This window comes from Ambystoma mexicanum, chromosome 3q, assembly GCF_040938575.1.
Source record: "Ambystoma mexicanum isolate Mex_15411 chromosome 3q, UKY_AmexF1_1, whole genome shotgun sequence".
NCBI classification, from domain to species: domain Eukaryota; kingdom Metazoa; phylum Chordata; class Amphibia; order Caudata; family Ambystomatidae; genus Ambystoma; species Ambystoma mexicanum.
Genome location: NC_090926.1, coordinates 688,199,899 through 688,224,696, shown reverse-complemented (window position 1 = coordinate 688,224,696; position 24,798 = coordinate 688,199,899). Strand labels below are relative to the sequence as shown.

The 24,798-nt window shown below is 48.1% G+C and overlaps 1 protein-coding gene across 6 annotated transcripts in view; it reads left to right on the top strand.

Moving 5' to 3' along the window:
- NDEL1 (nudE neurodevelopment protein 1 like 1) overlaps positions 1–24,798 on the top strand; it is a 356,432-nt gene that overhangs the window by 146,216 nt on the left and 185,418 nt on the right. For all 6 annotated transcript variants that reach the window (XM_069654597.1, XM_069654600.1, XM_069654599.1 and 3 more), the window contains one exon: positions 5,705–5,878. In XM_069654597.1, coding sequence (XP_069510698.1) covers positions 5,705–5,878 — 174 coding nt within the window. The remainder of the gene's footprint in view (positions 1–5,704; positions 5,879–24,798) is intronic.

The following is a 24,798-nucleotide window of genomic DNA, read 5'->3' as shown; positions in this document are numbered from 1 at the left end:
AACCAGGTTTGCGTCTTTTTTCTGAAGCTAAGGAACGTTTGGTCGGTTCGGAGGTGCAATGGTGTAGTGCATTCCAGATTTGGGCGGCTTGGACAGGGAAGCTGTTCCCACCTGCTCCTTTCAGGTTGGTTCTAGGCACTGTGATACAGCAGGACGGGGCAGCTCTCATCGGGTGGGTGGACATTTTTCTGGTAATTCTTTCTTGGAGGTACTGTGGGGCAGCATTGTTTAGGGATTTGTGTGTGATAGAGGCTAGTTTGAGTAAGATCCTGTCTTTTATAGCGAGCCATTTGCTTTCTCTTCTGGCTGCAGAGATGTGTTCTCTTGGGAATACTTAATGTAGATCTCAACGCATTATTTTGTAGGATTTGAAGTTTATTCATAGTCTGTTTGCTAGCTCCTGCATATAGGGCATTGCAATAGTCAGTTTTGATAGTATCAAGGCTCTTGCTAGTGTGGTACAGCTCTTAGTAGATAGGTAAAGTTTGCAAGCATGGATAGGCTTGCATGTATACACTGTAGCAGACGACGTAGCATTTACTTGCTTGCAAACGTTCAAGGTAGAATTTAAGTAAAAGCCTAATGTTTTAGTTTCTTTAGCCACATTGATGGGGATGCCATCAATGATGAAAGCAGTGTATTGCGTGTCGAGTTTCTTGAGTTGGGTTGGGGCACCTAAGATTAGGATTTCTGTTTTGTCGTCATTGATGCCTGAAAGACTTGGTATATTTTGTTAAGCATAGCTAGGTCTTGGTCGTTGTTAGGGAGAATTCTCTGTAAGGCCAATTTCCCAAACCTAGTGAGTCCCCCAGCAGCTTTGCTGGATTTTTGGGGGTTTCTTTTTTTCTCTCCTGCTAAGAGTGGGGTTCTTTTACTCCCACTCTTCGACATGATTTGAGGTGTTCCTTTATCTTTCAATGTGTTTTATGGGCTATGGGGTCCTTTACTCCATAGGGTCTCATGTGTTTTTGATGTGGGTTACACAGCACCCTCCGTGCCGTAACCCAGGGGTGTCGTAGCGACCCCCCCAACATAGACTCCATACCCTGGGACTGACTACTGTCTCGGAGGGCATGTAAAGTCACCATTGGCTTTACTAGTCCCAAATTATGAACAGAAACCAGTGCAAACCATCATATTGTGGACATACTTGTCGGGGCAATTCGATTGCCCCGGGGTCTGTTGTTCGAGGGGGTACGTCTCAGTCCCCCCTGATCGATTTTTGGCTGGTGGGAGTGGATACTACTTTTTATATTCGACCGCGAATATCTCTCTATGGGATTTTCCCATTGTTCGAGGCTACCAACTTTAATTATTTAATTCTTATAGCCTCAAACATACCGCCGGTATATTTATTTAATATTAATTCACCGGTTCTTATTTTTTGCCAGAACTCGATTCTAAAATGGCGTTTGTGTTCTCTTCTGTGACTCTACTCACACTATGCTCCCTACTCACACTATGCCCTTACTACATGCACTCCTAAACCCTCCCGTCCATGGCCTAGGATCATTCACACCCTTAAAACAACGCGGAAAAACTTTGCACTTGGCAAAGTCAAAACACTCCCCTGATCGCCAACTCTCTCACTACTCTTCAAAACGATTCCTCTACTGTTGACAAACGTGATCTCTAGCTTTCCCATTTAGCCTTAATCCTCTCAACCTAGGTGCCTCCAAAAATCTCAACTCAATTGTCAAACTCGCCTCCATCTCATACTCTTTCTGCAAATGATCTTACTCTACTCTGCTTCTAAAATGTTGACCATTCACAATACTCCTGCTACTTACCTTCTATCCTTTCCTCCTGCTCACCTTTCTCCACCACTCTTACCATCCTCTCCCTCTACTATGTCTTTCTTTGCCCTCACCAACCCTGATGAGATTCTTGCCCTACTCATCAAGGCTACCTTCCTGTGCCCCACACTGGCCCTCTGTCCCAGCTCCCAGCGTTGGTACATATCTTCCTCCCCTCTTCAACTCCTTTTGACAACCTTTTCCCTCATCCTATAAAACAGCTACTGTCATCCCTCTCCTTAAGAAACATGGTATAGATCCTAACTAGCCTGCCAGCTTGCCCTGTCTCTCTCCTACCACACTATTCCTGCAAGCAGTATTCAATTGACACAGAGTTCCTTGATACAGCCCCAAGGACTCTCTTCGATCTGGTTTCTGACCTCTGAATTCTACTGATACAGCTTTCCTCAATTTCAACAACTTTCTCTTCCGCTAGTCCTGCAAACCTTTAATCTATTCTTATTCTTCTCTTACTCGGCTACATTCGATACTGGCAATCTTTCTGACCTCTCTACATTATCTCCCCTTGGCATCAGAGATGAGGCCCTCACTTGTTTTGTTTCATACCTTGCCTCTAGACACATTCAGGTGTCCTGGAAGAGCCTTAGCTCCCCATTTCGCCCCCCTCCTTACTGTGGAGTTCCCCAAGGGTCTGTCCTTGTTCTCCACTCCTTTCCACCATTCGAGCCGCCTGTGCTCCCTCTCATTTTCACTCTCTCCTCGCTCCCCTACTCTGGAATGCTCTCCCTCTCCCTCTACATTCTACTTCAACTCTTCCACTATTTAAATTCAGCCTCAAAGCTCTCCTTTCTGAAGAACCTGTGTCTTAGCACTCTACCCCACTGCCTCACCCAGTTTTCCTCCGTCCCTGCCCTACATGGACAACCTTGCAGCACTTTTTCATCACCCTTCCATCATTAATTCAGCACTTCCTCCACCATCCTCTACCTATGTCGTTCTGTCCTTGTCTGCTTTGTTTTCACCTTCCGCTGCAACATCTGGTCTTCAAGTTACTTTCTCTCACCCCATTGTAAAGGGCCCATGTCCTCCGCTCTTATGGTAAATTTTCTATGCGTTTTTGTGCCAAAAATGCATTGATTAGCCTATGATTTTATAAATAACATGCGTTGGGAAGCAATCTGCTCAGCAGCTGAATTGGTCTCCTTGTCTTCTTTTTCCAAACTCTACTCTCTCGACAGCAGCTCTAGAGAAGTTGCGCAATTTAAGGAATATTTTGCAGCTGAATGGTTTGTCCTACCCTGGGGTGGACCAATGCTTGATGCTGTCAATCGTGGAGGGTCATAGGAGTAAATAAGTGTTACCCCTTGTCCAAAGTCTCCTTTCCTCCATATGCCCATCAACCATCCCTCTAAAATTGTAGTAAGTTATCTTGGTAATTTCTGTGTGTAAGGACTGAGAGGAGTGCATGGGTGTTCGAGGGTATGGCATGGATGCTGTCTACCCCTGCGTATGCGTTCTACCTCTGTGCATACATTGTTACAGGGGAAGCACGCCATGGCTTGCTAACACTTCGCTACCGTGCCCACTTGGTGGTAGATCCCAAAAGTATGGTGGAAATGATATGATATGGCATTTAAAACACGCTTATACTCAAGTGTTTCAAGGCGCGACGAGGCAAGGAGGGGGACAGAGGGAGGACAAACGACGATCTTGTGTGCCTGGGGAGGGCGGAGGAAGGGCAAGTGCCGTACACTGGAACAAAATAGGTAGTCCGGCCAGCAGGTGTTAAGTGCAAGGGTTAAGTGCAGACAGCGGGGGTCCAATAAGTGCAGGTAAGGGGACAGTAGGGTTGCAAATACAGACCCAAGTGCAAGGGTTGCCAGGAGGCAGTGCGGGTGTGCAACTGGGCAGGCAGTGACTTGGGCCCAAATTCAGAGGTTAGACAGGTGACCAGTGCAGTATCAGACAGGAGATCAGCAGGGGAGAGAGGAAGAGAGAAGGCGGAAGTAAAGAGGAAGGTCTTGAGGTGCTTCAGGAACCGGAGATGGTTCTGCTCATGTTTCAGAGAGGCAGGGAGGCTGTTCCAGAGGAAGGACCCAGCCGAAGAAAGAGATCTACCAAGTGGGGCTTTGGACTAGGAGTATAGTAGTTACTACAGTGAGTGAATTTTCCTGTTCGCTTGAACTTCTGGGGGGGAGCAAAATCGGGGAGAGCAAAATCTTAACAGCTGCCACCATCCTACCCCGTTAAACTAATGGGGAGTGATCTAGAATACCCCTGGGACACAAATGGGGTGCTTGAGCATTCCTGGGCGTGGAAGCCTTATGTGTGACTCAGCATCATATTCTCTTAAGGAGTCAAAAAGGGATGCATTAGCTTGAGAACTTAATTAGCAGTCCTTTTGCTCACCCAAAAAAAGAAAACTGATGGGGGGGGGGGAGGGAAGCAAAAAGTTAAAGGGGCCCTATAATTGACATACAACATTCCCCATAAGGAAATTGCGTCTTAACAGGTGGTCATAGTGCACCTTTGTTAGGACTTCAGCCAACTCAGGCCTGGCTTGTGATCCACATAGGTGAAGGGATGGGCAAAAGCAAAATGACCAGGAGCAGAGATTTCCAAAAGCCATTAGTACGCTAATGGATATCACATTGTTGCATTGGGCTGCTAATGCTCTGAAAAGGACTAGACCTCTGGTGAAGCTAAAACTAAATCACAGCTGCCCGACCTACTACAATGCACGCTTGTAGCTTGATGGAATCACCCTGGGACCAAAATATGGTGCTTAGAGACGTCCTTTTATGGTAGACATATGGGCTCCTAAGGGCAGGAGATCGGAAAAAATGGTTTGCAGTGGCAGGGGAGAACTTCAGTAGACATCCTTCTGGCCACAAAAGAAGGTTGAAAAAAAACAGAAACAAGTTAAGTCAGTTAGCCAGAACCTCCAAGCATTTTATTTTGACCTAATACCATAAAGAGCATTTCCTCTTCAAATTTGTGTGATGACTTCATGATGATTTGATGACAATACATCCTGCCAGTCTAGATCATACTTCAGCTCTGCTACCAAGAAGATCTTGTCTGTCAGTTTATGTACACCTTGGAAATATGTTTGTTATTGGTAAAATGCAATTTCAAGTTTTAACACGACAAACTGTGGATAAAAGGTCACAAAAGGTTGTTTACCCTTACATTCATAGACGCTCTGCTTTAACTAAACTGTTTGCTATAGATGTGTGGAGATGAGTATTGACATGCATGACTCCGCTATAAAGCTCTTGGGTTTCTTTGGCTGCATTTCCTGTTCTTGGTTAACTGCAACTTCAAGATCCGGTATGTGGTATTGGTTGTGTCAGCATTGGTTTGTTTTTAGGTATCATGCTTCTGCCCACTAGCGGGCACCATCGCCAACCACAGTATAGCATTGCTAACCATGGCTTCTCTTTCAGTTTCTTTGTCTGGGACTTGGGCAGAGGCCTCCATTACCAATGGCGCGCCCTTTAGCGTTCCCTTTAGCAAAGCCAAAACTGTACTTTCATTAGGATGTGATTTTGTGGCAATGCAAGTCCCTTTCCTGTATCGGATTTATCAGACCTTGGTGGATACATTCACATTGCCAATTTTAATCCTGTATGCTTTAGGCTTATTCTGCTGGCTGTTTAATCCTGGTACGGTTCAGGTGTACTGGTTTTGTGTTTCTTGGCAGTGTGCCTTGGCTGCAAAAAACATCAGAAATGCAAATTGATTATGTGTAAGCAGCTTTGTTGGACATGTACTTGCGTGTTTTCTGTTAAACAACAGTAACACAGTCATGTAACAATTACCGGTTTGTGGGCGGTAGAAGATACTATTAAGTTAAGATAGCCAAGAACCTGAAATATTTACCCCAATATGTAAACTCCTACTTCATGCAAATGTACTTTTTTTTGTGTTTTTTTGCTTTCCAGATTTGAGGCAAGAGCTAGCGGTACGAGAAAGACAAACTGACGGAGTAAGAAAGTCTGCTCCTAGTTCTCCAACTCAAGACTGTGACCAGATTGATTCTGCTGTACAAACCTCCCTCTCCCTTCCAGCCACGCCTGTTGGAAAAATAGCAGACAATGGATTTCCAATACCCAAAGGTCTGCATTGTATTATCATTTGTATTTTAATTTTTGTAAGTGAACTAATCACATTGTTAACTTTCGTAATGTACAGGTTCTTTAGGAAATAGTTTACAGGCATCTGCCAATGCTGTAGAGACATCCTATCGCTTTGGTTGTATGTGGTCATATGGCTAGGCTTTCAGCTGCAAAACTGGACCATCTTATTTACTTTGTAAATGCCAAAATGATCTCTTCCAAACTAAGCAAAAATATAAGCGTGCCCAAACGGGCCTAGTGTAAAAAAATATCTTTTGCACAGATTTCGAGTAGGGACGAGGGGGAAGAGCGAGAGGGCAATATAGTTCTGGATTCTCTGTAATCCAGTGAATGTTCCCATTGGCATCGTACATTAAAAATTGTTAATGTTCATTTTTGCTTTTTCTGGGGCCGGGAAGATAGTTCAGGGGCTACACATTTGTCTTTGAAGCGAAAGAAAACACAGAGGAACACAGGTCCGAATCCCGGTCCAGCACTTAGAGACTTATCTCCGGTTTGAAGTTTGTTATAAAAAATGTATTTTCTAGAGACCTGGACAAATAGATTGCAGGAATATTCTTTTTTTTTTTAATCCCCACTACATCATGGGAGGTTGTAACCGTGTTGGGTCCGAATTTCCTAGGCAATTTTGTTGAACCACGCTAGTAGAAGTATGTTTGAGAGTTCCTGCAGGGATGTATGGTTTACAAACATTTGTGCAGCAGTTTGGAGCCTTCCCCAGAATTCTCTATGGCTTATGCAGTGTACCTTGAATTTCATTCTTGGGAAACGATTGTAGCACTTGGAGAATTTTAATATTTAGTTTAGATATGTTACTCAGTTGTGTTTGTAACAGCTATAGGTTTTGGATTTTTCCTTTTAGACGATCTTCCTACATGCTGTTAAATCTGGATGAATAACACCAGGGCTCCTACCAGGTCTATTTTGTTTGGACAGGCCAAGGTGTGGGAAATTCTTCTTAGAATGAAAGCACTCTACACATCGGATTTAAAAAAACAAAAAACAAAGGGCGTATGCCCAGGAACCCACACCATTCCCTGTCCTCGTGCGCGGGTCATCTCGCAAGCCCCAGTTCCTTTCTCTTCTCTTGGTAAGGACCACTCATATAGTGCTGCATTTTTTTCACACAATTCCTCTTTTTGATACCCTGGGCGCTACTAGACTGGTAGTTTTTTTTTTGCTGGTCTGTCTCTGTGCTTGGGTTGCTGTAGATTCCACGTTTGAGGAAGGGCTTGCTCTTAGGCATATTCCCACCAGTTGAGTCAGGCAAAGACCATGCGTTGCGGTTTTGCAACAAATTTTGAGATAGCTTGTTGCAGGTTTCATGCTGAGATGACACCTTCCAACATCTGGTACTGCAGCGCTTTCAGGACTTTATGAAGGGTAAAGCATAGCATTTGTTTTGCCAGGATTTCTGCACGGGTGACACCTTCCTCTCGGCCCATTATGGTCAGAAGGGTCCAGAGAACCTATGCGAGCAGTCTCATGTCTCATGTTAATCCTTCTGGTATTTCCTGAGGTGCCACACTGTCCACTACTGACTTTGCTAAGGGATTTGCTGAGGGATCCTCTCTGGCTTTGCTGGCTGGGTCGAGCACTGGACCTTTATCCAAGGAATGTTTAAGAAACCAGCTTTGGGGCTGTCCTAGAGCGGCAGTTCCCTAGCCATTTAAATGAAAACTGCCATCCTCCACAGGGACCCGCACTACTACTCCGATTTCAGATTAAGATCCCATAAAATGGTATCTCAGTGAAGAATCTTTAATGCTCTAGAAACTGTCTGCTTTGTGGAGAGCATAGTCCTCCCAATGTCTACCCCCAGAGCCTTCTAGGGACTGCTTTCTCCACAGCACAGACCTCCACCTCAAGCACTTCCTCACACATGTTTTGGTGAGAGTTTAATCTGGTTTTCACATTCCTGACAGACTAGGTCTGACTGCTAGTTCAATGGTCTCCTCCAGTAGTCCTGCATGAAGGGTTTTATTCCATGTCTTATTCATCCCTACTCTACAGGTTTCTGGAGCTTGTTTGGACAGACATCTGCCACACAGTCCTTACCTCCATGGACCAATTCCTTCCCCCTGGGTGGCATAAGACTTCCTTGGAGAAAGAGGGCTCATTTGCACCTACATTCATGAAAATCATGGCTCCTGCAATCTTTCACTTTTTTTAGGGACATTGTAAGTTACACGATCCCTTAATGTGCACCAGTAATGCAGTCTGCACTAATTCAGGATTCAGCTTCTCACCGCTATGGCGCCAATTCAACTACCACTGCCCTCAGACACTACCTGTGATGCCTTCAGTAAGCCGGAAGCCTCTAATATCTCAGAGGAACAGGCCTTGCTATCCTTACCACCTTAACCATCCATTCAGTCTGGTCCAGGTGAGGCCCCTGGCCCCTCACAGTCCATGGATGCAGGGGTTATTGATGCTGACCCCATTCCCAAATGAATAAACCCTTTATTAGTCATACTTCCATGAAAGACACTTGGGAGTAACCTTTTAGTGGTTGCCAGTTCCTGCACATGCCTCAGTTGAGAACGGTGTCATGACCTCTGTATGGCAGTATTAAAGTATCGGTTGTAGGCAGTATTAATCAGTCTTTGGCCTCAACTCTTGTGGTCTAGCTGCAATATCTAATCAATTTACCTCACATGTGCAGATAACCTCTACCCTGGTTCTAGGTGAGGAGATAATTTCAGGTCCAATATCTCTACTACCGAAAACACCCTCCAGTGTGTCCAGTCTTAAAGCTGCTCATCGCAGACACTTTCCATTCACACCTTTAGGCACTGCTTTATCCTGTGAAAAGGCTGAGTCTCAAGTAGTGGCTATATTCGCTAGGTGTGGTGATGACTTTCCTCATGGCTTTCTTGAAAGTGTTGTCCACAGTTGCAAGGAGTACGTCTGTGTCAACATGTGAGGATGTTCCTGCATCAGACAAGGCATCCAGAGGAAAGATAGCGTTGGGCCCATTCGGGCATGCTCGGTTTTTACTTCAATGGGTAGCTCACACTACTCGTCCTAACACATTACTTGTAGGTCTTGGTGGTACTGTCAGCTATATGAGCAAAGGTTTTAATTCTCACAGGGATTGTATTTAAACAAAAAAAAAGAAAAATGTAACTGGTCAGTATTTGTAACAAATCTGTTAGGCACATTTTCTTACCCTTTGCATTAATTCCATGTGCAGGCTCAACCCCTTCTCATTTCACTATGCTCCGCTTTTCCATTGTGCTGTGTTTTGTAAACCAAAAGTTAACTTCATCAACAACTTTGTTTTTGAAATCATTTTGGTAATGAACAATATTGTGTAAGGTTTCACATGTGTACTGTATACCTCCAGATAAAAACCAACCCTCTAAGGAAAAGGCTTGGTCCACCTCTTTGCAAGGAAAACCAGATTTATTTTATATACAAAAAAATAAATGGGCGATAGAGGGTGCCGTAGAACCCACCTGCCACAGAGCTCACTCTTGTAATTTAGTTTCACCAATGCAAGTAGTTAAATAGCAGAATATCATCACTCGTGAAGCAAACACTATACAGTGGTATCCCACCACCCTCTTTCGCTACCAGCTATATATATATTCTACCATTCTGCTCTAGTCTCTTGAGCGATTGGCCACATCTAAAACAACCCCTGCTCTCTATGTGGTCTTCTACTCCATCACCCGTTAACATATTACGTAACCCGGCAATCAGTTAACATCCCCACAGGCCTGGACACATGGCATGCGCCTGGTCATTAACATGAGCTTAGCGAATGCCTTCAAAGTCAAATTTGTCCTTTAGAGTTAATAAGAGCTTTGAATGGATTGTGTCCTCTGATGTATTCCTCATTTATATCTCTCCTTTCAGCATCAGCTGCTTCGGAATTTATTTTGCGGTAGAGGTCGCTGTGCGTCCACTTATCGAGGGCCTTGTCTCCCTTCTAGGTTGATGTCATTGGTATAAATAGCACCCACTGCGCTTGTTACTTCACTTCTGTTTTTCCGCGATAGCTTTCACTTCAGATGCAATGCCTTTTTTCTCAAAAGCTTAGTCCTATTCAGAAATGTCGTTTTCCACCCCGAAGACCGGGTTCGAGAAATGTCAACTGTGGAGCTAAAATGTCGATGACTGATCCACACTGTGATTCACACTGTATTTGATTATGGTGCCTTGGCGTCGACCACAGGGCGGCCGACGGTGGATCCTACCAATCCATGATGTGTAAGGCACTCCAAAAATGCAAGGGGGAAACTCGTGGCGGGTAGGCTTTCACTAAAATCCCTTTCCACGACTCTATCTAAAAGGCGTTCTTCGGATGAGTCAGGGGGTGACACTCGAGGAAACGTTAACGTAGTGGTTCTCACCATTCCTCCTCTTTGAAGAAACCACTGCACTGATTCGTGTCCTCCAACTGCTCACCTGAACGCAGGTTAAGTCAGCGACTAAAGCTGAATGGGTGGCCTTTATGCTGTAGATGTTAAAACTATTCAAGAAGGTGGCCACGGCCCCCTCGAAAGAAAGTGAAGAGTCATGACCTTCCAAGGCTGATAAGGAAGGACATAAGGCAAAGACTTGCATGCCCTTGTGCCTGGGTGAAAAGCCACCCAGCCTGCGTTCTTCAAAGGCTCCTTCGAGTCGAGCCCTTCAAAGCCAATACCATTGACATCGAAGCCTTTGAAGGAAATTGAATAATCTTTCAAACCGATTTCCCCCCCACCAAGTCCCTTGCTTCAATTTTCCAAGAACACGAGCCCTTGGATCAGGACACACCACCTTTGGGTTGGAATATGGTACACCTAATGTTCCTGATGCCTTGATATCGGAGGAATTAACGATGAGAGTTTATATGATAATCTGCAAAGTGCAAGTAGTCTTGACACTTCACCAGAATTAGAATTCGGAAAACCTAATCCATCTGAGCATGCTCAGGCGTCTTACAGCTGATGAACAAAGTAACGGAATACCTGGGATGGGGCAGACCAGCTCCACATTTTGAACAACATGGACATCTTAGATAAGGGTCCCCAATAGACCCTGTTTTGCCTTTTTATGTAACACTTCAGAAAAGGGTAAAAACTAATTGGGAATCATCGAAGACTGACCCGCCTGTAAATAAAACAAATTCACCAAAAAGTATAGGCCTTCTAGTAGTGATCTGGAATATCTTTTAAAGCATTCGACTCCGGAAACCTTTTGGTACAAGCTGCAACTTTCACTTCAAAACAGTCAACATATCCTAAAATACCACTGGACAGAGATGAGCGTGTTGACGCTGTGGCAGAAAAGTATTTTCAGCACGTAGTATGACTTGTGCCCTTGCAAAATGTACCCACACTTTGTGGGATTGCATCTTTGACAGCTGAACATATCCCTGACGGCGAAGGATTTCTAAACATTGTGAAGGATGGGAAAGGCACTATGTGCGAGTCTCTCCAATCAGGTTTGGACGCTGTCAATAGCATTAGCAGAGCCATGGCGGCAAGAACAGTTATACACAGATTAGCGTGGTTGAGGAAGTCTGGGTGTGTAATCTAGATTTCTCATCATACCCTTCGACGGCACTCAACTATTTGGCAGCAAGGCTGACGAGAGCTTAGTGAAATTAGACCTCACATGTCACTATGTGCAGCCATCAGAAAACCACAACCTTTGCACTGCAAAGATTTGTAGGGGTAGGTTGCTATTACTACTCATTGGAAAGAACGAGGGGATTAGCCAGTCCAAGAGGTCAAAAGAATTTCCTTTGTGGTGTAAGAGGAAGAGGTGCGAAGCCCTCCCAAGCAACTGCTTCTTTACCCTCAGCCACTGCTTCACCTGCCACAAAACCACTCTGAGGCCTTAATCCACAGGACCCCAGTGGGAGGCATGCTCTCTCAGCATCTGGCAGAATGGCGGGGGGCATTACTTCCGATGTTTGGGCATTGCACACAGTAGCCCAGGGTAACTGTCTACCCTTTTTAAGAAGTCCTTGAATCATCCACCGTGGAGCCACTCCGGCAAAATTCTGGATCCGTTCCTCTTGCAGTGAATTTCGAGCCTGCTAGAGAGAGGTGCGATAGAACCCTTGTTCAGAAGGGAATTTCCAGGCATTTCGGCGCTGGACTACCCTTGGGTAGGATAAAGACTGATATGTAGTGTACATTTCGAGGGGATTGGGTCCTCCGACGTATTCCATGTCTATGACGGGTAATGTCCACAGCTGTGCTGCTTCTTAAAATCTTCGGCTCCTGCGTCAATGACGTCGATGCGCCGTCCCCAAGGACCTCCTCCGATGGCCGAAGTCACCCGATGTGATAAGTAGGACGCACGACGCCCATAGCCTCAGTTCCGATTTTTCCACGAACGTGTTTGCTTCGTGAATCTCGGTACGCCTCGACTCTTTGGCGTTTGCTGTTTTCTTCTAGGTTCGTTGAACCTGTTCGGTTTTGTTGTGAAGACCTGTTCGTGGCTATGTCTACTTCGTCTTCAACCTCGCGTCCGGGCTTCAAGAAATGCGGGGACTGTGGGTCCAAGATGTTGGTCACGGACTTGCACGACGCCTGCTTCTGGTGCCTCGGGGAGGCCCACGAAACGGACGACTGTGTCGACTGCCAGTCGCTCACGGCAAAGGCCTTGCGGGAACGCAAGAAGAAGCTGTCGGTAGGTCGGGTGTCTAAGCCCCGGAAGTCTAGGTCTGCGGGGCGTTCGACGAATGACTCGAGGGGCGACTCGCCGCGTGTCGGAAGTCCAATGGGTCTCCTTCCAGGAGTCGGTCTCGCCACTCCTCTGCCTCTTCGAGGCATTCCCTTAAGCGCCGGCATCGGTCGCCTTCCCTGTCCTCTTCCGAGGACTCCGCCCGTCGGCGTGTCGCTTATCCCTCCATGCAAGCGACACCGGAGGAATGGGCTTACTTCGGGAAGCAGGTGCTAGCGATCCTTGAATCGCTGGGCACCGGTCCGTCCGCGCCTCCGAGTGGGGTCAGTCAGCACCGGTCGAGAGACACCGCTCGTACGCCTTCCGGCTCGGGTGGTCGGCACGGCTCGCGGGAGAGGTCCCGCTTGGACAAGGGTAGCCGTTCTCGCCATGCCCGTTCCAGGTCCCGGTCCTCGACGCGCTCGAGACCGCGTGATCCTGTGTCGTCTTCGAAGACGACGACGGCACCTGTGGCGCCGAGGTCGTCAACGATTTCTCTCGAGGCTCTGCCTCCGAGGGGGTCGTCGGCGCCTAGGTCGTCGAGACACTCTCGGAGCTCCGACTTCGAGGCCTGTGTCGACGCCGCCGCTGATGTTGGCGGCGCTGCAGCTGACGCCGATTCGCTCGACGTCGACGCCTTTTCTGTCGACGCCGGCACCGACTTGTTTGCCTTTCGAGGCGGTGGTGTCGGAGGGGCCCCGTGGCACAGGGTTTGCCCCTAGAAAGGCTATGGCTAAGGTCAGGCACTGCTTTGGTCTACAGAGGTCTTCCTCTCCCCGCCTGGAGTACATTTCAGAGGGTGATGAAGGCTCTGATGGGGGCTTGGTTCCGGTTATGGTTCCAGATGACCTTATCTCGGGCCATAGCCAGTTTGATGATCTGCGGCAGTCGCTGCTCTCCGGAGGTGGAGTTTTGTAGGCCGGAGCCTGGCACTCATGCGGATTCTCCATATCGGCGCCTTATGTCTCGGGTCACCGAGTACTTGGGTTGGTCAGCTCCCCCAGGCGAGTTAGTTCAGGATGATCTCACGGACATCCTTTATCTCGGTCCCCCCACTGACCCGGTTTTACCTTTTCATATGGCTCTGCAGAGAAGGGTGGCGGCGGCTCGGACTGCTCCGGAGAGTCTCCCGGCAGTGGGCAAGTCTTTGTCGCGAAAATACCATCCAGCCAGTAGCGACCCCTGCTACTTGTCTAGGCACCCCATTCCGGAGAGTTTGGTGGTGCAGGCGGCTACGGCCCCGGCAAAGCAGGAGTCGTATCCTACCATCCACCCGGAAAGGGACGACAAACGTTTTGACGGCTGGGCGAAGAAAGTGTTTTCTTCAGGGGGTATGGCGCTTCAGGTGGCCAACTCCATTTGTGCCTTGTCTCGTTTCACACACACTCTGTGGAACTGTGTTGCATTAGCGGCTGAACATATTCCCGAAGGGGACGAACGGGATGGTTTCCTTGCTATGGTTCAGGATGGCAAGGATGCTATGTGTGAGGCCGTTCAGTGGGGTTCGGACTTGGCAGATTGTGTCAGCCGGTCCATGGCGGCGAGCACCGTAATGCGCAGGTTTGCGTGGTTGCGGAAGTCTGGGTTCGCTCCTGATGTGCAGTCCCGGCTCCTCAACATGCCCTTTGACGGTAAACACCTTTTTGGCAGCAAGGCTGACGAGAGCCTTGAGAGGTTGCAGACCTCCAAAGCTGCAGCAAAGTCGTTGGGCGCTGCAGTTTGCCAACCTCCGCCTTTTCGTCCTAGGGGACAGCAATGGACTTGAGGTTCCTTTCGCTATTACTCGTCCTTCAGTAAAGCGAGGGGAGCTAGCAATCAGAGGCCATCGTAAGAGTGCCAGAGGTGGAAACAAAGGTACTCGAGGTGCCAAGGTCGCTCGGGCAGTTGCCTCTTTGCCCTCAGGCAACGCTGCAGCCGCTACCACTCAGTCATGAGGCCAGGTCCCATGGTTCGCCGGTTGGGGGAAGGCTGGCGCAGCATCTTGTAGAGTGGCAAGCCATTACATTGGATGTGTGGGTTCTGGAGATCATAACCCACGGCTGCTGTCTTCCTTTTCGGCAGAGGCCTCATGACAATCCACCAGGGAACCTCTTTGAAGTGTCCGGATCCGCTCCTTGCGCAGGAAATTCAAGCCCTGCTGGAGAAAGGCGCCGTAGAACTGGTGCCTGTAGCGGAGAGGAACAGGGGATGGTATTCCCCTTATTTTTTGATTTCGAAGAAAGACTGGGGATTGAGACCCATCATGGACTTGCGCGGTTTATACAAACTCCTTATGAAGGACAAGTTCAAGATGGTGACTCTTTCTCAAGTCCTCCAGGCCCTTCAACTTCAGGACTGGTTGGTGTCTCTCGACCTCAAGGATGCTTACTTCCATGTGCCGATCCATCCCAAGCACAAGAAGTACCTGAGGTTCGCGGTTGGCGACTCGCACTTTAGTTTCGGGTCCTGCCGTTCGGATTGACCTCCGCCCGAGGGTTTTTACCAAACTCATGGTGGTGGTGGCAGCGCATCTCAGGAAAGGGGGGATTCACGTCTACCCCTACCTGGACGATTGGTTGATCAGGGGGAGCTCTCCCGAGCAAGTCCTGGATCATCTGTCCGTCACCTGCCACTCCCTTCACAGGCTGGGCTTCTCCCTCAATTTAAAGAAGTCCCATTTGACACCAACGCAGCGGCTCCAGTACATCGGAGCAGTGCTCGACACGTCCCTGGGGCAGTGTGTTCCTCCTCAGGTGAGGGCTCTTCACATTTAGCAGATGGTGCACAAGTTTCAGTTTGCCCAGGATCTCCCAGCGTCCGAGTTCTTGAGACTGCTCGGCCTCATGGCATCCTGCATTCTTCTGGTGCCAGAGGCTCGTCTGCGGATGAGATCTTTGCAGTGGGCACTCAAGCTCCAGTGGTCTCAGTCCTCCGGCAGGCTGTCGGACCCTGTTCAGGTGCCGCCCTCGGTGGCCCGGGACCTTCTGTGGTGGGCCGTCGAGGGCAATCTGATGAAGGGGGCCCCATTTTGGCTGCCCTGGCCGGAGGTGACGATCGTGACGGGCGCATCCCTCACGGGATGGGGAGCTCATGCCAACGAGTTGACAGTCAGCGGTCGTTGGTCTCTGTCAGAGTCCAGACTCCATATCAATCTGTTGGAGCTGAGGGCCGTCAGGCTAGTCCTGAAGGCTTTTCTGCCGACTGTGCGCGGAAAGAGTGTCCTGGTTCTAACGGACAACACAGTGGCCATGCACTACCTCAACAAAAAGGGGGGGGGGCAGGGTCACTTCCGCTGTGCAGGGAGGCGATGCAGCTCGAATTCTGGGCCATCCAGCAGGAAGTTTCGATCTCGGCTGTTCATCTGGCCTGAGACGACAACAAGACGGCGGATGCTCTGAGCAGGCAGAGCTCGATCTCTCACGAGTGGGAGCTGGCTCAGGAGATTCTCCTGGAGATCTTTGCCATTTGGGGGACCCCTCAAGTGGATCTCTTCGCCTCCAGTGTCAACCGGAAGTGCGAAAGGTTTTGCTCACGGGAATTTCCTCCAAAAGGAGCCTTAGGAGACGCGTTTGTGGTGGAGTGGTCATTCCCACTGCTGTACGCGTTTCCTCCAGTCCCCGTCATCCCGCAAGTGCTGCAGAGGTTACAGAGGTTCGGTTCCCAGATGATCCTCATTGCTCCGGCGTGGGCCCGGAGGACGTGGTACTCGGACCTTCTAGACTTGTCCATCTGCCCTCATCGTCGTCTTCCCTACCGAGCCGATCTGCTCTCACGGGAAGGGGGGGGGGTCAGGTTCTCCATCCAGAGGTCAGATCCCTCAATCTTCACGCTTGGCTTCTGAAAGGTTGAGGTATAAGGATTGGGACCTCCCTGAATACGTGATGGAGGTGTTGCTCTCGGCCAGGCGGCCGGCAACTAAGTCTCTGTACCTTTGCCGTTGGAGAAAGTTCTGCGACTGGTGCAGAGTTCAGAATGTGGATCCTTTTGAATGTGACATTCCCATGGTTCTGTCTTTTTTGCTTTCTTCGGCCCACAGGGGCTTGCAAGTGGGGACCATTAAAGGTTACCTGGCGGCGCTGTCCATATTTAAGCGCTCGTGTGAAGAGTGTTCCTATTTTAAAAGTCCTTTAATTTCACAGTTTTTGAAAGGGCTCACTAATGTGTTCGCTCCGTCACCTTTTCTGGTGCCAGGTTGGGATTTGAACCTTGTTCTTAAGTTTCTTATGGGTGCTCCGTTTGAGCCTTTACATTCTTGCCCTTTGAGGCTGTTAACTATGAAAACTGTGTATTTGGTTGCAGTTACTTCCGCTCACAGAGTGAGTGAGTTACAGGCACTTTCATTTAAGCCACCCTTTACTGTGTTTCATAAGGACAGGGTTGTCCTTCGAGTTCGTCCTTTTCCTCCGAAGGTGGTTTCGGAATTTCATTTGAGCCAGGAGGTTGTTCTTCCGGCGTTCTATCCTCCTCCACATCCTGGTAAGGAAGAGGAGAGGCTCCATAGGCTTGATCCTAGGAAAGCGTTGAGCTTTTATATTTCGCGCATGTCCCAGTCAGAGTGGACGATCAACTTTTTATTGGTTACGCTGGAAAGTGTTTGGGACAAGCTGTGACGAAACAGACTGTCTCGTTGGATTATTTTAGCTATCTCCGAGTGTTACCGCTTGGCGGGTAAGGATCCTCCGGCTGGCTTGCGGGCCCATTCTACCAGGGGAGTGGCTGCGTCTACTGCTCTGCAGAGGGCAGTTCCTATTCGTCACATCTGTGATGCAGCCACCTGGGCTTCAGTACATACTTTTGTACGTCACTACTCCCTCGATTCCATCAGAGGGCAAGATCTGGCCTTTGGCAAGGCAGTTCTCTATTCCGCAATTTGATTGGGCATGCTAAATTTGTATACTAAATTCTTTCCCACCTTCTTGCTTGGTACTGCTTTGCCAGTCTGTCATAGATATGGAATACGTCGGAGGACAAAATCCCCTCGAAGAACAAGTTACTTTCTTACCTGGTAACGTTCTTTCGATGGGATGGTCCGACGACGTATTCCATATCACTCCCTCCCTGCCTTCCCCGCTGCAGAATTTCTTTTGCGATTGCAGCTTGCATGCCGCAAGGCCTTGTGTGTCTGACTGGCAGAAAACTGGTGGCACACGTTCTGGGAAAAAACTATAACTGAGGCTATGGGCGTCGTGCGTCCTACTTATCACATCGGGTGACGTCGGCCGTCGGAGGAGGTCTTCTGGGACGGCGCATCGACGAAGGATGCAAACGCTGAAGATTTTCCGAAGCAGCACAGCTGTGGTCATTACCTGTCATAGATATGGAATACGTCGTCGGACAATCCCATCGAAAGAACGTTACTAGGTAAGAAAGTAACTTGTTCTTCTGGGAAAGGATGGTGAGCTAAAGACTCTAACCCGGGATATATAAGCCGGTAGTAGAGAAACTCCCAGATCCCCCCCCTTGTTTTTGCTATAGAATCCGTACCTGTGACAGAGGAACAATCAGTGGTACTCCCCTTACTTTTTGATCCCCAAGAACGGAGGATTTGAGACCCATTTTGGACTTGAGATACTTAAACAAGTTCCTTAGGAAGGACAAGTTCAAAATGGTTACCCTGTCTCCGATCCTTCAAGATCTCCAGTTTTAGGATTTGATGGTGTCATTGGAGCTTCAGGATGCTTCCTTTTAATGTGCCTATCCATCACAACCACAGGAAATACCCGAGGTTCACAGTTGGTGGTTCTCATTATCAGTTTCGAGTTCTGCCATTCGGGCTGAGCTCTGCCCCAGGGTTTTCACCAAGTTGATGGTGGTGGTTGCAGCGAGTCTCAAGAGAGGGGAGGATTCACGTCTACCCCTCCATGGACTATTGGCTGATAGGGGCTGTTCTCCCGAACAGGTCCTGGAACATCACAGCATAACCTGCCATTCTCTCCACAAACTAGACTTCTCCCTCAACTTCAAGATGTCTCGCGTGATACCTTCCCAAAAGCTCTAATTCATTGGAGTGGTCCTGAATGCGTCCTCAGGGAAAAGCCTCGCCTCCCAAGGTGAGGGCTCATCACCTTCAGCAGATGGTCTCCAAATTTCAGATTGCTCTGTGTCTTCCGACCTTTGACTACCTGAGGTTGTTTCACCTCATGGCAATCTGCATTTTCCTGGTGCCAGAGGCTCGCCTGAGAATCCGATTCCTTCAGTGGGCCCTCGGGTCCCAATGGTCTGTTTTCGGGCAAGATGCCGGACCTACTTCATGTTCCCAGCAGGGACGCACAGGAACCCCTGTGGTGGTCCTGCAAGGACAACATTTTGAAGGGGGAACCATTTTGGCAACCATGGCCAGAGATAATTGTAGTTACGGACGCCGCCCTCACAAGGTGGGGAGCCCACGACAATGATCTGACTTTCAGTGGCTGTTCTCAATCGGAGTCCAAACTACACATCAACCTTTTGGAGCCGAGGGCGATCAGACTAGCACTGAAAGTCTTTCTGCCCTCTGTACGATGAAAGAATGGCCTGATAATGAGGGACTTTACAGTGTCCATGTACTACATCAACAAGAGAGGTGGTGTAGGGTTACTACCACTATGCAGAGAGGCAATGCAGCACTAGCTGGGCAATTCAAGAAGGCATCTCCATATTGGCAGTTGATCTAGCCGGAGAGAGGAACACAGCAGCTGATGCGCTGAGCAGGAAGAGCATTCTCCCTTGAGTGGGAACTAGCTCAGGAGTCCTTTGGTGAACCCCTCGAGTTCATCTGTTTGCATCCAGTGTCAACTGGAAGGGTGAGCTGTTCTACTCCAGGGAATTTCCTCAGAGAGGAGCTCTAGGGGATGCATTCGTAGAGGACTGTGTCCATCTGCCCTCCAATTCATCTTCCCCCAAAGAGAGGACCTTCTCTCGCAGGAGGAGGGTCGGGGGTCTCAGTCCAGAGGTCAACACACAACTTTTATGCACGGTTTCTGATTTCTGAGAGGTTGAACAAGGATTGGGACCTCCCAGAAGACCTGAGGGCAATTTTGCTTTCCCCTAAAAGTCCGGCAACAGAGTCTTTATCGCTGCTGTTGGTACAAGTTCTGCAGCTAGTGTAGAGAGAAGAATGTGGACCATTTCCAATGCGACACAACTATGGTGTTGTCATTCCTACTGCATCTTGCTAATCTGGGTCTCTGGGTTGGCACTATCAAGGGTTACTTGGCAGTGCTTTTAGATTTTAAATGCATGTCTGAACAAACGTCTTATTTTAAGATGACCCTGGCTATTTGATTTTTAAAGGGGCTCACTAATGTGTTCCTCCAGTCCCCTTTCTGTCCCTGTTGGGATTTAAATCTAGTATTAACGTTTCTCATGTGTGCTTCCTTTGAGCCTCTTCCCTCTTACCCTGTGAGACTACTGACATTAAAAACAATCCTGTTAACGGCTTTTAACATCCGTCCGCAGGGTCAGCGAATAACAATCATTATCATGCAAGCCACCGTTCACAACCTTTTACACAGACGAACTTGCCCCTTTCTATCGAAGTGGTTTCAGATTTTCATATTTCACAAAAAATTGTATTGCCAACTCTTTACCCTCCTCCACACCCTAGTAAAGTGGAAGAAAGACTGCACATTACACTTATCATTCCTTGAGCGTCTGGTCTCGTTTGACCTCACTAATGCAGAGTATCCTGTTGGAAAAAACTGAACTGAAGTAACGGGTACGGTGCATGTTGTTATTTTATACTATCGATGACAACCTCGAAGGGAGACGGAGGCCCTCGAGGGACATAGAGTTGATGAGGCACAGTGCCCTCTACCGCATTAATATTCCAAAGCAGCCGACGCTGGAAGGAAAGATATCATAAAATGAGCAATACGTGGGAGGAACATAGTCGAAAGAATGTTACATATGGTAAGTAACTTGTTCTTCTCTTGATCCCAGACATCCGGGTGCCCCATCATGCCTCCCCGTCGCATGGCTGCATTTGTTGGCCTCACCTCTCGCTCCTCGTTGTACAAATCACAGGATATTTCACTCCTTACTGCCCCCCCACCCCTCTTATCGGCTGCCCCTCCTGGGAGTTCCTGCTGGGCCTCTTGGAGACTGCACTAACTAGTCACATTTTGAAGGATTTAGGGGTCCTGTTTGTAGGTGTTAGGGGAGTTTTCCTAAAGTCATACTGATAGTAAGACTTTAGTAAGCTATCCCAGTGGTTTGTAGATCCCCCAACTCATATCAGCCTGTTCTAACTCTGGACCTTGGTAGAGTGGCAGAGCAGTCAAGCCTATCTTAAGAGGAAGATGTGAGCTGTAGCTAAGTACAAAGAACCCAGTAAATAAAGCACTTCAAAGAAACACACTTAAATGTATATTAAAATACATATTTATAATATTTACACAAGAGTCACCGCTAAATACTTGGCACCATAAATCATCATACATAGGCATACTTTTCAGTAATTTCAAATAGTCACTACATAGTTGGTAGTTGCTGAACGTATACAATTGTTACAGGAGTTTGACAGTGCACACCCACAAAATAATAAAGTAATTGTATTTAGTCTGCATACACATAAGATATTGTTTTTTGGGGATGAAAACAGTTGGTTAGTGTTATCCTAGTAGAGTCTCGGGTTCCGTAAGCAGTTTGCAGCTCACTAAGTCCTTTAAAGTTAAAAACCCAACCCTAGCTAAAAGGCAGTTTGCATCGGATTAAATTCTTGCAAAGCAGAAGTCAAAGGTTCCTGTGGCTACTTTCTAGTCTCTAGGGAAGAAGATGAAAGAAGGCTTAACCAATGTTGGAGACACTGAGAAAAGGACTCTGGGACACAAGTCACAGCTTGAGTCGGAGGTATGAGTGGTTTGAGCAACCATAGCTTCCTCCTTCCTCGTCATCGATCGGGTCTGCACCTGCTGAACTTCTCCTTGTCTTGCTTCCGAATCGATAGTCGGGGGTGCGTCGGTCTCACCAGCGTATGGCTTTCGTCATTCTAATGGATCCCGGCTCGTCTCTCTTGGACTTGTACTGCTGAGGGAGTAACATTTTCAACAATATAAGGACCACTAAAGCGTGGCTCATGCCATTTCCCAGTGAAATTACGCACTAAGACTGGATCTCCAATAAAAAGTCTAGGTACAGGAAGTAGTTCTTGAATTCTGATTGCTGAATGGTCTAATCTGTGTTCTGAGTCTGACCCCCCCCCTTGTGTTGGAGCTGATCTGAAATGACAGAGATACTAGCGATCATACATGTCAAATAAGCACATAACTATTTTCCTAAAATTTCTGCAGTCTTCTTGGGCAGCATCACTTCTGCTCCTCGATGAAGGAGATGAAGAGGTTCTCATTCGCCTCCCTGTTACTAGCTCACGGGGTGTGAGGTGGTGGTCCGACCCAGGCTGATAATTTAATACATATAATGCAAGGGGCAAGCAATACAGCCATCCCTTCTTCAGTGTCTATTTAAATTTTGCAATTCTCTCTTTAAGGAGACTGTTGAGTCTCTTGCATATCCCGTTTGCTGGCCGTGATGAGCAGACGAAAACATGTGTTTTATACCTAGTAATAGACTAATGTGTTCAAATACTTCATTAACCAAATGGGGTCCATTGTCGGATCTCAACACCTCACACATTCCCCATCTGGCATCAGGGTGTGTACAAGGACCTGCTTCGATCCACCGGGAAAGGGACATCCCACCACTATGCAGCATGTCAACATAATCGATAGGTAAATGCTGAAACGGACCATTTGGTTGAGGATTCACTCCTCTGATCGTTCAGAGTATGCCCAGCGGTAAATTCTTGACATACGATACAATTTACTACATAAAATGCAATGTGTTCCAATAGGTTCGGTACAAACCAGTCTTCCGAAATAGCTGCTGCAACGCTTTCCTTAGTTACATTTGCAGGGTAGCGCAGCTGTTCAAGCGCTACCTTTAACAATGCTACTGGCATCACTGGCTTTCCAGTGCTGTCCTGTCACTGTAATGCTTCAGAGGGGGATAAAGAACACCCCCTTTGTTTCCACAATTCCTGCTCTTTCTGTGGTGCACTGCCTTGAACCTCCAACTGTTTTTCTTGATAAATTATGAAACCCTTCATTTCTGATGCTTGTTAATCTGCTTAGAATCACATGCTGTGCATGGGGTCCGACATCCAGTGGTAACCGTGGAGTATTGCATCTTGTCTTTCTGGGACTGAAGGGGGACGTCTGCATAGGCGTGTCTGTAACACTATCCCTATTGTGACGTGTAGTGTACCCAAAATCCCTCACGCGCCAAGGTCCCTTAGATTGTTTTTTTCTGCCCAGATAACTGGTCACCCTATAGCGAAGCTCTTACATAAGAGACATTGGGCCTCATTACGAGGTGGGTGGTAAGTGGTTAAAGGCGCCGGAGACTTTAATCCCTTACCGCCCTATTACGAGTTCTGTTCACGGGACCCGCTAAGGCCGCCTGGTAAAACCAGGCGGGCTTAGCGTGTCCCGCGAGCAGACCAGGGTGCTAACGGGCCCGTTGTTAGCACCCTCCCCATTCCCATTGAGCCCTATGGGGGCTTGAATGGGAATGGGAATGGGGAGGTACTGGATCCGGGTTCCTTGAATGAGGAATTACTGGGTCCTCCAAGGTTGGAATGGCCCGGTAATTGCTCATTTAAGGAACCCGGACCCAGTACCTAGTAAGGGGGTAGCTATCTCCCAACTCGTAATGACCCCCATTGTTTATCATAAACCGACTTGTCGGTTATTCCCCCTTAAGTCATTTTGATGCCAAGAACAACTTCGATGAAGACTGCGGGGGACTTGTCTACGACGACGGTGGATTTTGGTGCCATTTCTGTTATGCCTTTCCTCTTTCCCCCTCTTTACCCTCTAGGTCTGGTCATCTTTCCCTTTTGCTATGGAAAGGACTCATTTTATGTTCTGCCCAAAGTGTAGGGTCAGATACCCTTGGAAGAACGAACACAGGACGTGCAACTCCTGTCTCCCCATAGATCAGGAAGAGAAGCGGTGTGCAGCTTGTAAACTCCTTTGACCTAAGACCCTTAAGGAGCGCCGTGTAAAGCGGTGGGCCGTGTACGGTATGTCACGGGCGGAATCCCCCACCGCCACACACGCTGAAAGTGACGCAGCACCTCTGATGACCAAACATCCGTTGCAGATGTGATAGACCTCGAGGCGGACACTTTAGGTCTGCCACGCCCGTCCCCGACCCTTCAAGGCCTGACTCTGGTCTTGCTTCACGGACAACACACGGAGACAGGGGCGTAAAAGCGCATCACATTAAACGCACAACCCCTACTCCTATTTCCACGGGTATGTCGAAAAAGGTGAAAGCGCTGGCAGGGCCGTCGAAAATTTCAGCAGATTCCTCTGATCGTTCAGATCAACAGCCTTCCCTACATCCCGCAACAGCGTCAATCCGATGCTCTGATGGTCCCGAAGGCCTCGGTAGACCCAAAAATCACAACTAGGCCTCAAGGCGAAAAACCGACCACTAGGCCCTCTAACGCCGCGGTAGGCGGTAAGTCTACCGATAGACCTTCGGACCCACTAACTTGCGCCGATTCAGCGGTAATCAAACACAGTATTGAAAGAATTACTTCGGCGGTTGGGCTTATTCCTGTTCCACCGAAAAACATGGGGCAGGCCGCGGACAAATCGTTAGATACGCCATGGTGCCCCGATTCTCACGATACCTATCAGGACAGTCAAGAGCCTCTTTCCAACACCGAGAGACCATTTTCGGCAGCCCGTCTGGGTCATCTAAATGGAAAAGAGAAATTTGAAGGGTGTATGGACCGTCTTAAAATAATTATCTATTTTTCTGAATGTCCTTCCCTGAAAAGATCTCGTGGAGAACCTAATCTTCAATCTGCTTCACTTTTCCAAGAAGATCAGCCCTCTGTCCCTGTCAGTCATGAAGACATTGTCCAGAAGGAAACTTATCAGGACATTTACAGTGAGGATGAAGAACCTTCCTACAGAATAACAATGAAGACCAGGCGGATGCTACAGACAATTGGTAAGAAACCGAGCAAGTGGGGACGGACCCATGGACGCCCCCCAACAAGATCAGGACAGGACTGGTGTAATGTTTCTGGATTTCCCTCCATCCACCCTGGCTCGCCAGGACTCGCCTGTAGACGACCAAATGCCCTTCAGTACCATTTTAAAGAAGCCAACTGAGCATTTTCAAATCTCTACTCAAGAGGCAGTGCCTGAGCAGGACTTTGTAGAAGATATTCTTAAGGAGAAACCACCCTCTAG